Here is a 12,951-nt window from a genome sequence, read left to right as displayed (position 1 = left end):
CAGTCTGACTTTGCCAGAGGGGTAGTCCTCTGACATAACGGAACTGTTCACTTGGTGGACTGCGGAGAGGATAAAAAAACATCGGGAGGCAGAATACATTTTGGAGGACATGTGTACTATGCTCCTGACGTGTTGGAGGACATTGCAGAGATTAAACGATTAGATCTTCCAAATTGGTTGAAAAATAAAGTAAAACAAAACGGTCTTGGTGGGATACGGGAAATGCTGGCCCAGAGATTGGCTGAAGTAAATGCATATAAAATACAGCGCCTTTGGTTATTTTGTGCAGAGCTGAATTATTCAAGGACAGCAGTGAGCAATTAAATCTTAATAAGGACAGGTTATTGCTAGTACCGCTTTAAGAATGCAAGCAGCCCTGATTTTTGGAGCAATGCTGTAAACAGCAGGGCTGGCAAATGTGCTTGCAAACAAATGCTGACAATCCAGTCTGCCAGTTCATTATTGTCATCTCAATGTTAAAAGTCAATACCATGGTGAAACCCATCTCATAATTGCTCTGCCTTCTGGTCCACTGAAGTCAATAAGGGGAACATGTGGAACACCTTTGAGATTGCTAATGGCTACTGTACTGGTTTTGTGAAACAGATTCATGGCCTTTTTTTTTTGCTTACAGAAGATGCAATATCTTGTCAACCCTGCAGTACATTGGCCAAACTTCCTTGGCCACAGCACAGTCAAGTTTATAATGCAGTTTAATTATTTTTATTAATATGTGTTAGGACCCGGTCTAGGGTCAGGCAGTGACAGGGTAACGGATAGAGAGATAGAATGTAGAATGGGAAGTGGGAACGAAACGAACACTGCAGACTGACGAGTAACTCCGGTCCTGCCTGCCTAAACAAATCTAAATACACCTCTGCTAATCTTCGAAAGCTTACCGGGCTCGAAGCGGTGTGTAGCCAACTCCCAACGGAGATCAAGTCTCCTCCCAGGATCGCCTTCAAAAATAACAAAGCAAAATAACAAAGCAAAATAACAAACAGTTGGAAGGATGCAATCCAGCTGGAAACACTACCTTTACCGGAGCCGCTATACGGTGAGCAGAGGGGCAAATCCCTGGTTATGGGTTTGCACATTGCACTGTTGTATGTAGCTCTGGATAAGAGGGTCTGCCAAATGCCATTAATGTAAATGTAATGAGCAGTCAGGGTGGGCGAGCAGGGTCGAGTGAGGCACTGGGGCGAACAGATCAAAAAAGGTTGGCCAGGAATCAGAGTCCTAAGGGATGGAAGGGTCAAAATCCTATCAGCAAACAAATCAAAACGGGCTAGGCTAGAGTCAGAGTCAAAAACAAACAAGGCAATGGTCATACACGGAATCCAAACAGCAGGCTAGGCGAGAGTTCATATTCATAATGAAGCAATCACTAATTCACAGTCACATTCGAAAAGGTTCGCAGAGCAAGTCTACCCAGATCAGTAAGAGTGGCGGCCTTTGCAAATAAATGAACTGGTAGCGGAAATTGCCAATCTGTGGCAAACGGGAAGTAAAACGAAGATATGTGTGATATGCTTGTGCATCCTGCAAAGCTTACGACAGAGGTTGTAACAACTTGCTACACGCTTGATTGGTTTGTTTGGCCTGTGTTAATAATTCAGTTGTCTGTAATGAACACTATACCTAGAATGGTCTAGTGTTACATGGGCGCACAGTATGGCATGATTAAAGTAACAAGCTGTGTTCAGTGTTATTGCTATCAATCATGTTATTGTAATCCTTCATAACTCTCATGTATTGGCAGCATATCACTGTTCTGACCTCGTACCCTGGTGATCAACATAGTCCTAATATCCTAGACTGCAAATATTAGTGCAAGTTTCAAAGTGTTTGAAGCATTCAGGGCTTCAACCACTTTGCATGCAGTGAATGGTTTTCTGCTTTACTAAACAGTTTTGGAAATGGTGTAATAGTTAACATGCTGTGCATTTGTGAATAGTTGTATTGAGGCTCATTTTTAATTGTTAATGGCAATACACTTTGCATTTTGCATTTGCACGGTGTTTAGTACACTTCCATGCAGTTTACTTTTTTTGGCTTGTATAATAAATTGTGATTGCTTACAGTGCTGCTTTTTAAAACTGGTTGTGAACGGGTTCACTGCAGTCGGATAAACTGAAAGATATTTACTTAGCAGTTAAGGCATCTTTAGACAGTTAAATCTAGATTCTGCATAATCTGATATGAAATCTTGCCACATCTGATGGTAGTGTACAAGAGATCAGGGACTCATGTTTCATGTCGGCAATGTCACGTGATAAGTAATTACATCAGTGTGTTTCTGAAAATTAGCATTATTTTACATAACTGAATTGTACAGAACTGTTCAGCATTTGCCTTACATTCACATATTTATTTGAATTTGTGGATAAATGTGACTACTCTTTATTCTCTGTGCCTGGATTTCAAGGTATATTGATGACATGAAAATCCATTCTCCCCGACTGTGCATCATGAGATTATTTGCACTAAAGTTTATTAGCTAGCATTGAGCACAATGTGACAATGGAGACATTTTCCACTTGTATTTAGCCTATAATTTGACTGGAACTCTGAATTGATGTCTTTATTCTTTCAGCTACCTGCATTCTGTAACTTGACAAGACAAAAGGGAACACTTGCTATTACTTAGGCTTTGAGTAGATTATTCATATATCCAGCATGCCAGCATTAATAGAAACGGTTACTCTTATTGTTCCATGCCACTCATAGATTGTTCCGGAAATACATTAGTCTGTGTACCCAAAGTGGTGTGGAATTGGTTAAAGGCCACCTTTGAGCATAGTGTAAAGGTAAGTGCAGTGCCAGAATCTGCCTTTCAAATGCAGGCCCAAGGACAAATGCAAATTATAGTAGAATATTTCAGAGTCTGAAGTGATAAACCCTATCTCCTCTTTTGCGAGGCCTCTCCACAGCCAGCAGTGATTGCTCACTGTTTCTTGTTGCAGGAATGGGTGCCAGGTGTGTATGTAACAGGTAGGAATGACTGGCTGGTGACTGGCCCTTGTGCATTCCACTGATACCGCTGGAGAGGATCTGGGAGCAGGTAAGTTAGATTCCTACCAGTAACAAAGACTAGCCAATCACAGTCCAGAGGCTCAGGCTTTGAGGATAGTGGACATGGTGTTGATCAGAAGCTTTAGCTATGGCGGATATAGTTTGTACATTGGCATAATTTCTGATCAGTAGCATAATAACCACTTATGTGCAACACAATGGAATGCTTGAACATTTTCACACATTTAAAACAAGTATTCATTTGGACAATTAATTAAATGATTAGATTTACTTCAATGTAACACTGAGAAATGACACTATTCCCTTGAAAAATTTACTATAGTCTGTAATTATGCATCTAGCGTGTTACAATAGCACATGCAGCATGGACTAAATGCAATGAGATTTTAATAACACTTGAATACAACAACCATATCCAGTGAGTTTCAAAATGAATGGTTTATTCATGATTCAATTCATTCTGCATATTAGCTGTAGCACTCAATCGTTTTGCCACATTTATTTTTTATGTAAAATATCAGATGTCTGAAACATTTTTTGTTACCGTTCATGGCTAGCAAATTATTTATCGGCTCACTAATTCCTAGGATTAATTCCTGAATTAAAATGTTGATTGTATTTGAATGCTATTATATCAATCTGGCGGGCTAGTGCTTTGTCCACTTGTAGCCGGACAATATTCATTTTTTGTACAGCTGAGACAATTTTTGCCATTATTCACTGTGATCTCCAAGTGTATTGACGGATACGCATTTGGTAATTAAATGCCATTGAAAGCTTCTCACATTACCCAATGGAGTTATATTGATATGGTGATCTAAAAAACAAAAGGCTAAAGGCAGTTTTTGTCAACTTCATCTTTAGCACCTACACTACAGTGGAGTGGTGATTGTGCAATCCTCTCATTTGGTTCATATGCAGTAATAATATAAAGTACATTTATTTATATATATCACTTTATATATTTTCCGATATGTATCATGTAATTAAATTCATGCTTAAATGGTCGGTCACTCTTTACAATAAGGTACATTAAATGGTATTAACTATTGTAGTTGTTAGCATTACTTAATTTAATTAATTGTGTAATTACACAAAGTTACATGGCCCAGGCCCGGTCTCATAAGGAGAACCATCCATCTGGCAGCCATCTTTTTTCTGTCTTTTCTTTTGCTGGGCCAATCACATCCCTGATTAGCAAACCATAGGATAAACTTACAATAAGTTAAGCATTAACTAATACATTAACAGTTTTTTCATTCCAATATGAATTGGCATTAACTAATGTGCTTGTTGACAGGAATTAAGTTAATTAGTTAGTTAACAACTACATTAGTTAAAGGCAATTCATGTAACCTTTTTGTAAAGTGTTACCGAATGTTATAAACTGTTCTGTAAGCCTAGAGCCTGACCTCCTGACCTCCTTCCACTGAGTGAATATATCACAATATTTCAACAAAAAGTACATTTTTCTGATCATATATAGATGGCCACACACATGGAAAGTCTGGTGGGAAATCACTGTACAGAAATAGGGGGGGAAAACCCTTTGGCAGTCTTCAAGCAGTGTTCATTTGGAAGGATTTGAGAACGTCTCTTGTCATCGCTAACTTGCTTTTTGCTCAGTTTTTGTCTTTGTCTTTGTTCACTGTGACCTCATGGCAGGCTTGTGTCATCAACTGGGAGAGGAGGAATGCACAGTCAAGCATGTAAGTATTTGATACACTTTCTGAAAATGTTTTGCTTATCAGGTGAATTCTGACTTACTCAGGACCATGTGACATTTTAGAAAGCTCTGAATGAACCTGCATTTACAAGAAAGGAGGGTCTATTCAAGTGATAGTGGGAATGCTTCTAAATATGGTTATGCCTTAGTCGTGTGTTTCCCCATTTCCAAAGATTCCACTGATGCTACAGTGTAGCTTTTTTTTTAAAGGTGTGCTGGTTGATGTGACGAGACTTATTGCTGGCTTTGTAGTTTGACGCCTAACCTAGCAATGATAAGCAAATGGCTTGCCGACAGAGCCTGGCACAGGCTATCGGTGTGTCTGGATGTGGGCTACATGCACTCCTGGTTGTGGTAGTAATTATAGCTACTCATCCTCCTGTGGGTTGAGTTCCAGGAGCTCATCATATAGAGATGAGTTACACTCTGGAGTACTCTTTTCCACTAATTCGGTCTGGTTGCCTGAAGTGTGTCTAGTCCCATATGCGAAAAGCACAAAGATGTGCACAATAGATTTAAAAAATCTAGAACTGCTTGCATATATAACATGGATTTGTTGTCTGGAAATGTTAGTTGGTCATGTACAGCTTGTCATTGCAGTATTATTGTTTGAGATATTTTCTGTTTGCTAACACATATGTGGGCTATCTCTTGATAATGGACCTTCAGTGGGTGTTATGAGATGGGAATTGCTCTCTATGGTATTGTTGTTTTAGGCAACTGCACATTACCTCTACATGTGTATCTTAACAGCAAACTATTTAACTTTCATGTAAAAAATGTGTGAGTGTGAAATATGATGTTTGAAAGTTGAGTTGAGTTGATTAATTTGATTGATTTTTATTTTATTATATATATTTTCTTTTTAAAGTTTTTAAAACAAGTACTCCTCACATAATAGTGCAAGAAAAATAAAATAAATAAAATCTTCATCCTGCCCTGTCATCATACCTTTTTTATGTACAAAACATCAATATATCTAAAGCACTGAACATTTTAAACGAAACATTTAAAAGAACACCTCACAGGATCTGTCTACATGCCAACCATCTTTCCCCAGAGATGAGCCCATACTAGACCTTTGAAAAACCCACTGGTGTTACTGTAACATTTGAAAGCACTGTTTTTAAAAGTGCATTTTTGACACGAGTATTGTGCAGACTGCAATTTTGGATATTTCTAGTTTCTAGACTAAAAAGGTAGCTTTTTAGTGAACATCGGAACATAGTTGGATACACTACAAGAAAATAAATCATGGTTTTGATTACACAATTTCATTTTCATTTAAAATAAATAAATTTATCTGAATTTATTCTTTAATGTGTTCCAAATGGTTTTTGTTTCTGGTAAATTTTTCTTAATTAGACTTTTAGTTCTCTTTACTATCACTTTGTTCAGTTATGGAGTAACAGGTGAAATCACTGGGGTTTTAATTGCTTAAAGTTTAATTGCATTTTCTACTGAATAGCCTGCCAGAGTAGAGTGTGACACATTCACACCTGGGTACCAAAACCTGCTGCCTATTATCTGGCGGGAGATTTTTGTGAAGAAAATGGCGTCAACTGCCTGTCGATTTTCTTTTCTTTCAGATTTTTCCCCTTTTCTCCCAATTTGGTTGCCAATCGTACCCTATCTATACCAATTACCCATGTTATCTAGGATACACCTTATCATACACTAGGATACGTCTCCCAGCAGCACGAATGGATCTAACGATCCAGAGAAAAATAATTTTTGATCTTTGGCTGTCACGGAAAGTCTCTCTCCACTCTCTCTTGGCACGTTTTGGAATTTAAATCAGATGGCATCTGCACCAATGCTCACTGCATTCTTTGTAACACAGTGTTTAGCCTTTAAATTTCTTCTCCTTGTTAGGAATGTCCAGTCAGTTGCCTGATCCCTGTTGTGCCCTCTGTCAGTTCAGAAGAGCCCCAGTGAGTGTGCAGCTGCCGCCCCTGTTTACTCCACGCTCTGCCAGCTGAGCTGCGTAGCCACCGTCCCAGAGGACCGTGCCGCGTGAGCAGCTGACGCAAAGAGACCACAGATGCCTGATTGACCGGAGGCCTCGCTTTTCAGCAGACAGACGCTCCTTCCTGGGGCACCTCTGCTATTATGCAATTATGCTTCTCCCTCTTTGGGGCCACAGGCCACTGTTGGCGCTGCACAAGTCAGGCTATGGCACGCTTCGCCACAGTGAAGCCCGGCGCATTATTCGCATGCCTACCTGGTAGCTCTCTGCGGGCATCTTTGATCCTGAAATTGCATTTTCTGTTTTTATTACCATTCCATTTTTGGAAAATATAAGCGCAGCTTCAAGGAAGAAAAATGTAACTGGTAGTGGCATGTGAGAAAGAAAAGCAAAGAAAAACTAGAGCTCTCTGGAACGCTGAGATTGGCGTTGGAGTATGCGGATGCTGTTTGGTGAACATCGCCTTTCTTTGCCAGCCATAAAAATTTAGTGTGGCACATTGGATGAGAGCTCATGCCTGAATGCGCTTTCGTGAATTGGCAGCAGAGGTTGCAACAATGATGAGATGATTAGTTTGATAGGGCATTCCAATTTTGGGGAAAAGGGGGAAAAGATGTAGAAAAAGAAATTGATGCAGTGACATTTTATACAGTGCCATGAAAAAGCATTTGCCGCCTTCCTGTTTTTCTCTACTATTACATATTTGTCAGTCTGAATGGTTTCAGATCTTTACAAAAAAGAGTAGTAATATTAGACTTATAGAAAATGAGTAAATTCAAAATTCAAATTTCATTATATCAATAAAATGTGTTTTGTGTTTACTGGGGTTCCCTATGTCTGATATTGCATTTTGTCTACGATTGTCTGAAACAATTCAGTGTGACAAATGCAAGGAAGGGTGCAATTACTTTTTCATGGCACTTTAGATCAGAGCGAGACAAAGTCCAGGGCCACATTGCACTGGCTTCCCAATGGTCTTTGTCTTTGTGCTAATACTGCATATATGTTTATGAAGGAACATTCCTGATGGTGTGAAGCAATTGCAGTCGCAAGTTGCTATGGTTTCAAACCCAAGCCTTTCTTTATGATGCAACCTGTTCACTTTGTCACGGTGCACCTCTCCAAAATATAGGATAAGTGATTCAGAAGAAGAACTGTTTATTTTACACATGTCCGTTAACAATTACTTTGCTCACATGTTTGGTTAGTATATTACTATGCATATTTTTGATGCTACTGCATCTCCATCTGCATTTCCACTGCTAACAGGTCCACTGCTCTTATTAGATGTGTGTTGATATGTGTTAATGTGCTTGGTTTTAACCAAATTATGTTTCTTATGCCTGTCCCTCTGTAGCTGCACTGGTAACAAGCAGCAGGCAGCACTTTGTAGCTCAGGCTGTGAATGAAAAACCCAATACAATCAAAATGCATAATTTTAATGGATACAGTAGATATAAAAAACAGATAAAATGAATACTCACATCAAGCATCTTTTATTCATGATAAATAATAATAATAAATTAGCTTATTAATCCAGAAAGCAACATTTTGTACTGGCAGCTACAGGAGGATATTGTGTTGGCCACTTGGAGTCAATTTTTCTTGTGTAGGTAACATGAAACTTACATTTTAACTGACCTGACCATTTAGTAGACTCCCAATCAGAAGTGAACCTGAACTGAAAACATATAGAAAGAACACGTTGTATCACAGTTCCAGCTCTTATGTTTCTGAGCACTTGCAAGAAAATGCAAGAAAAAAATGCATGCACTGGGCCTTCCAGTGAGGATGACCTCACTGGCATTGGGAAACTGCTTTCAGCCTAATGTTTCTCACTTACTGCTGGGCGTAGAGGCTATTTCCCTGACCTACATTTAACTGCCTCTCCTCAGATCCGTACAGCATTCTGCAGGGTGGTGCTTCCTGACCCATGGAGAATTACTTCCAGGCAGAAGCCTTTAACCTCGACAAGGTGCTGGACGAGTTTGAGCAGAACGAAGGTGGGTAACCTTGCTGCCACCTAATGAGTCACAACGGTCTGACCCACATGGGATTAAAGTAAAGGGCTAGGTGCCCTCCGAAAAACTAGGAACTGTCCTTTTTCAGATCTCTCTTTTCTGGAGCAGCATCTAATCTATGCAAAATTGTGTCAAATGCTTAAATCTGCACTCCCTCAGCTCCAACTGAAAACAGCCATCAGTGAGGTGGTCTTCTTTAATATTCCTCGATTAGTGACACTTTTAGTGAATGGCCCCGATCATGTAATAGTACAGTAATGTAGTTTATATTAAGTCTGTACCAGTCTCAGAGGACAGATGGCTATATTAAGTTTGAGAGATTAGCCTCCCCTTTGTGTGAGGGATTGTGCAGTGAAGGTTATTTAGACTGTGGAAGAGAAATTACTTGAATAGCCTGATTTCATGTAGGATGCACAGCTTTTATTTTACTAAAAACAAGAGAGCCCTGCTGAAAAAACAGCTCAAGGTGATTTACCAGTTCAGACCAGTTCCCAGCTCGACATGGTTTAGCTGGTTGACCAGTTCAGACCAGATCCAAGCTCGACATGGTTTAGCTGGTTGACCAGTTCAGACCAGTGCCCAGCTTGGCATGGTTTAGCTGGTTGACCAGTTCAGACCAGCTCCCAGCTTGGCATGGTTTTGCTGGTTGACCAGTTCAGACCAGCTCCCAGCTTGGCATTGTTTAGCTGGTTGACCAGTTCAGACCAGCTCCCAGCTTGGCATTGTTTGACCAGCTCAAGCTATGTTCTGCTGGTCGAAGAGCAGTAACCGTTAATGCAGCTAGATTGAGAAATTCTCATTTGTTTTGTCCAAATTCTCACTTTCCCGACAAATGGAATGTAACCTGGTTGAAGATGATGAACACTAAACATAGCACACAGATAAACTATTAATTAGCTAGAATATAATTGTCCGCATTTATAAGGGCCAAATAAACTTTTTGGATGTCACTGGTGTGGCAAATGTGCTGGTAAGCTATTTTGTTGCCAATACTAGACAAGCAATCCATTAACATCTTTAATGGGCAGTGCATAAGCATGATAAACGTTTTATACTGAAGTAACATCATGCCTTCTAAATTATCAAACTGCAGGGGTTGTTTTTAACTGGTGTTAACAACCATGGGTTTCTCTAAGCAGTTGTCCAAGGATTTCAGAATGAAAATCTCAGTGTTTCAAACTACCCGTTTCAACTGTCAGAAACATTATTATGTTGAGTGAGAAGCATTATTATGTGTGAATGAGAAGCATCAATTGTACAGCGCTTTGGATAAAGGCGCTATTTAAATTCCAACCATTTACCATTAGAAAATGGAAGTTTGAACAGTTGAAGTGAAGGCAAGGTCTGGAAGACCAAGAAAGATTTCAGATAGAATGGCCCGAGACCTGGTGAGAAATTCTCAGAAGAACCCAAACATCACTGCAAAAGAGCTACAAAAAATTAGTAGCAAACACAGGTCTAGCTGTTCACAGAATGACCTCAACACTGAATGAAGCGTCTGAAGTATGCAAAATAAAACATTGAGAAGCCTGAAGCCTTTTGGAACAATGTGCTTTGGACTGACGAAACCAAAATTGAACTTTTTGGCCACCACCAACGAAGGTATTTTTACGAAAAAAAGGGTGAAGCCTTTGTAGAGAAGAACAACTTGCCAAGAATGGATTCCACCAAATATCAAGAAATTCTAGAGGCTAATGTTCAAAGGTCAGTCCAGAAATTGAAGTTTAAGACAGATTTTCCAGCAAGGCAATGATCCAAAGCATACCTCAAAATAAACCTCCAGGAAAGATGGATGAATGGCCACCTCAGTCCCCAGATTTGAATATTATTGACAATCTGTGGAGAGATCTCAAACATGCCGTACATGCAAGGAGGTCAAAGAATGATTGAGCTAAAGGTGTTCTGCCAGGAAGAATGGGGAAAAATTCCATAAAAACGAGAATTGAAAGACTCTTAGCTGGCTACTGGAAGCGTTTGCAAGCTGTTTAAAACTGGAAAAAATGTGTCATATTTAATGTTGTACCATTTAGAGGTCTGGTTCCCTTCTATTCACTTTGATATTAATTGTAAAAGGCTTTTTTACCAGGGGTGCCCACATTTTTGCACACTACTGTATGATGCTAATTAGTTAAAGTCTGCCGCCATTATTGTGAGCATGAAAGCCCTTAGTTCGCCTGACTTTTAGCCCCACTTAACCTTAAAAAAGACAGGATGTGCTATAAGCCTGAGCTTTGTCACATCTGAGTTTTGGTGGACTGTGACTGTGGAAAGAGATAGTGAAGGAATCGACTGGAGTGGCAGGGAAAGTTGGGAGCGATGCCTTGTGGACCAGTGGCAGGAGAGGGTAGACAGGCCAGGATCCAGAGTTGAGGTAGCAGAGTTAAATTTTTACTGATACTCCTCACTTTGTTAATGCAATTTCTGCTATATGTAGGCTGATATCTTTCTGTCTGTGTTCTAGATGCATGTTAACATGATAATTGTAATACTTGTTTGAAAGATTTGCTACTCCCACTTTCTTAAATGAGTACTGTAACTATCCTGTGTATATTTTGTATCGACAGATGAGACAGACACTCCGACTCTTTCTGACGCTAAGTGGACCCAGATTTTGGCTCCGTCCACCCACCTGTTGTCCCTGAACCCTGCCATCGGTAATGCCGATGAGGACCTGTGTCCCCAGGACCCTCCTCCACTGAGCATCAAGCCCCTTGAAGACTGTTCGTATGGGACCGGGGCAGACCTGTCCAACGGTGATGAGCGGGGGCCTGCCTCGGAGCCAGAGGCCTGGGTCGACACCAGATCACCATCCCCTCAGCCCAACATTGGCAAGCTAGTAAACAGCAAGAGCGAGGTTCCAGCAGCCCCATTCTCCACAGCAGTCCGGAGGACAGACTCTGAGAATTGTGCACCAGTACTGGAGAACGGTTGTCCAGATGTCAACGGTTGCTCCGAAGAGCTTGATTGCTCTGAAGACCTTCCTTCCATCAACCAAACAAAGATCTCACAGCCCCACAGTGATGCCCTTGAACAGCATGTGGAAATGGAGGGCAACTGCTTTAAAGAATCTCATTTTTCCATTGAAGAGGAGAAGAGGCATCTTGGGACGCTTGGAGTTGAAGACCTCACTCTGAACGAGATGCAGAAGTTGCAGGATTACAACAGCATCATAGGGTCACCGAAGGGACAACATGACCTGGATGTACGAAAGAAGCCTTGGGCCAGAGAGGAAGATGTCATAGCATCATTGGGGGTTGAAGGGCACAGCGAAGGGTTGGAGTCAGATGCCATAACTCATACAGAAAAGATCCTGAACGGAGAGATTGTGGAACTGAGTGACAGTGAAGAGACCTGCATGTGTGTTAAAGGCATTTCAGCACAGGAGACATTCACCATTATGGACGCAAAAGAGAAAGAGGAGAGCGATGGCACAATTTTGAGCATCTCTTCAGGGGGAGAAAAGCAAACCGAGGCAACTTTACAGGGAGATTTACACTTTCCGGTTCACTCGCCGGAAGGCTTGGAGGTGGAGGAGTCAAGTTTTTTGCCGGACGACAGGTCCTCCCAGGCGCCCCTCTCAAAGGAGGACTCTGTGACAGAGGAGAAAGAGGTGGAAGAGAGCAAGCTGGAGTATAATGACCAAACCCGTGGCGTAGAGGCGGGGGGCACAGGATTGGGTGCAAGCTCCCTGAATTTTGACAGCGGCCGACTCCAGCCGGCCAGCGTCCCATACGGAGGGGCACGACCCAAGCAGCCTGTCAGCACAAAGCCGCAGGGTACGAGGCTGCTTTCAGGCCAGGCTCTGAATGAGCCGGGCCTGCACGGCAAGAACAAGAACCTGGAGCACCAGTTTGAGCCTGGAGCGGACCTGTCCTCTACTGACGGTTATGAGGAGGACTCGGGTCTGGCCCGAGTGAATGGTGAAAATGGAGAAAGCTTTAATTTAGGAGGAGATGTAACGCCATCTCGGCTGCTGTCCCATGAGAGCCCAGACAACGATGTCCAAGCTGGGCACCTTGGGTTACTCTCCAAAAAGCCATTCAGTGCTCTGGGGGAAGTGGCCCCTGTTTGGGTCCCAGACTCCCAGGCACCCATCTGCATGAAGTGTGAGGCCAAGTTCACCTTCACCAAGCGGAGACACCACTGTCGAGCCTGCGGAAAGGTAAGGACATTTTTTCCATTGCCCCCAAGTCCACAAC

The 12,951-nt window shown here is 41.4% G+C and overlaps 1 protein-coding gene across 1 annotated transcript in view; it reads left to right on the top strand.

Moving 5' to 3' along the window:
* Window positions 1–4,722: 4,722 nt before the first annotated feature.
* The window catches only part of LOC133126624 (zinc finger FYVE domain-containing protein 9-like), a 27,443-nt gene continuing 19,214 nt past the window's right edge, over window positions 4,723–12,951 (top strand). The window contains exons 1-3 of the mRNA XM_061238967.1: window positions 4,723–4,745; window positions 8,627–8,734; window positions 11,317–12,914. Of these exons, the coding sequence (XP_061094951.1) occupies window positions 8,665–8,734; window positions 11,317–12,914 (1,668 nt within the window). The 5' untranslated portion in view covers window positions 4,723–4,745; window positions 8,627–8,664. The remainder of the gene's footprint in view (window positions 4,746–8,626; window positions 8,735–11,316; window positions 12,915–12,951) is intronic.

This window comes from Conger conger, chromosome 4, assembly GCF_963514075.1.
Source record: "Conger conger chromosome 4, fConCon1.1, whole genome shotgun sequence".
NCBI lineage: Eukaryota > Metazoa > Chordata > Actinopteri > Anguilliformes > Congridae > Conger > Conger conger.
The sequence above is the reverse complement of the archived record's forward strand: the minus strand, read 5'-3'. Positions and strand labels throughout refer to the sequence as shown.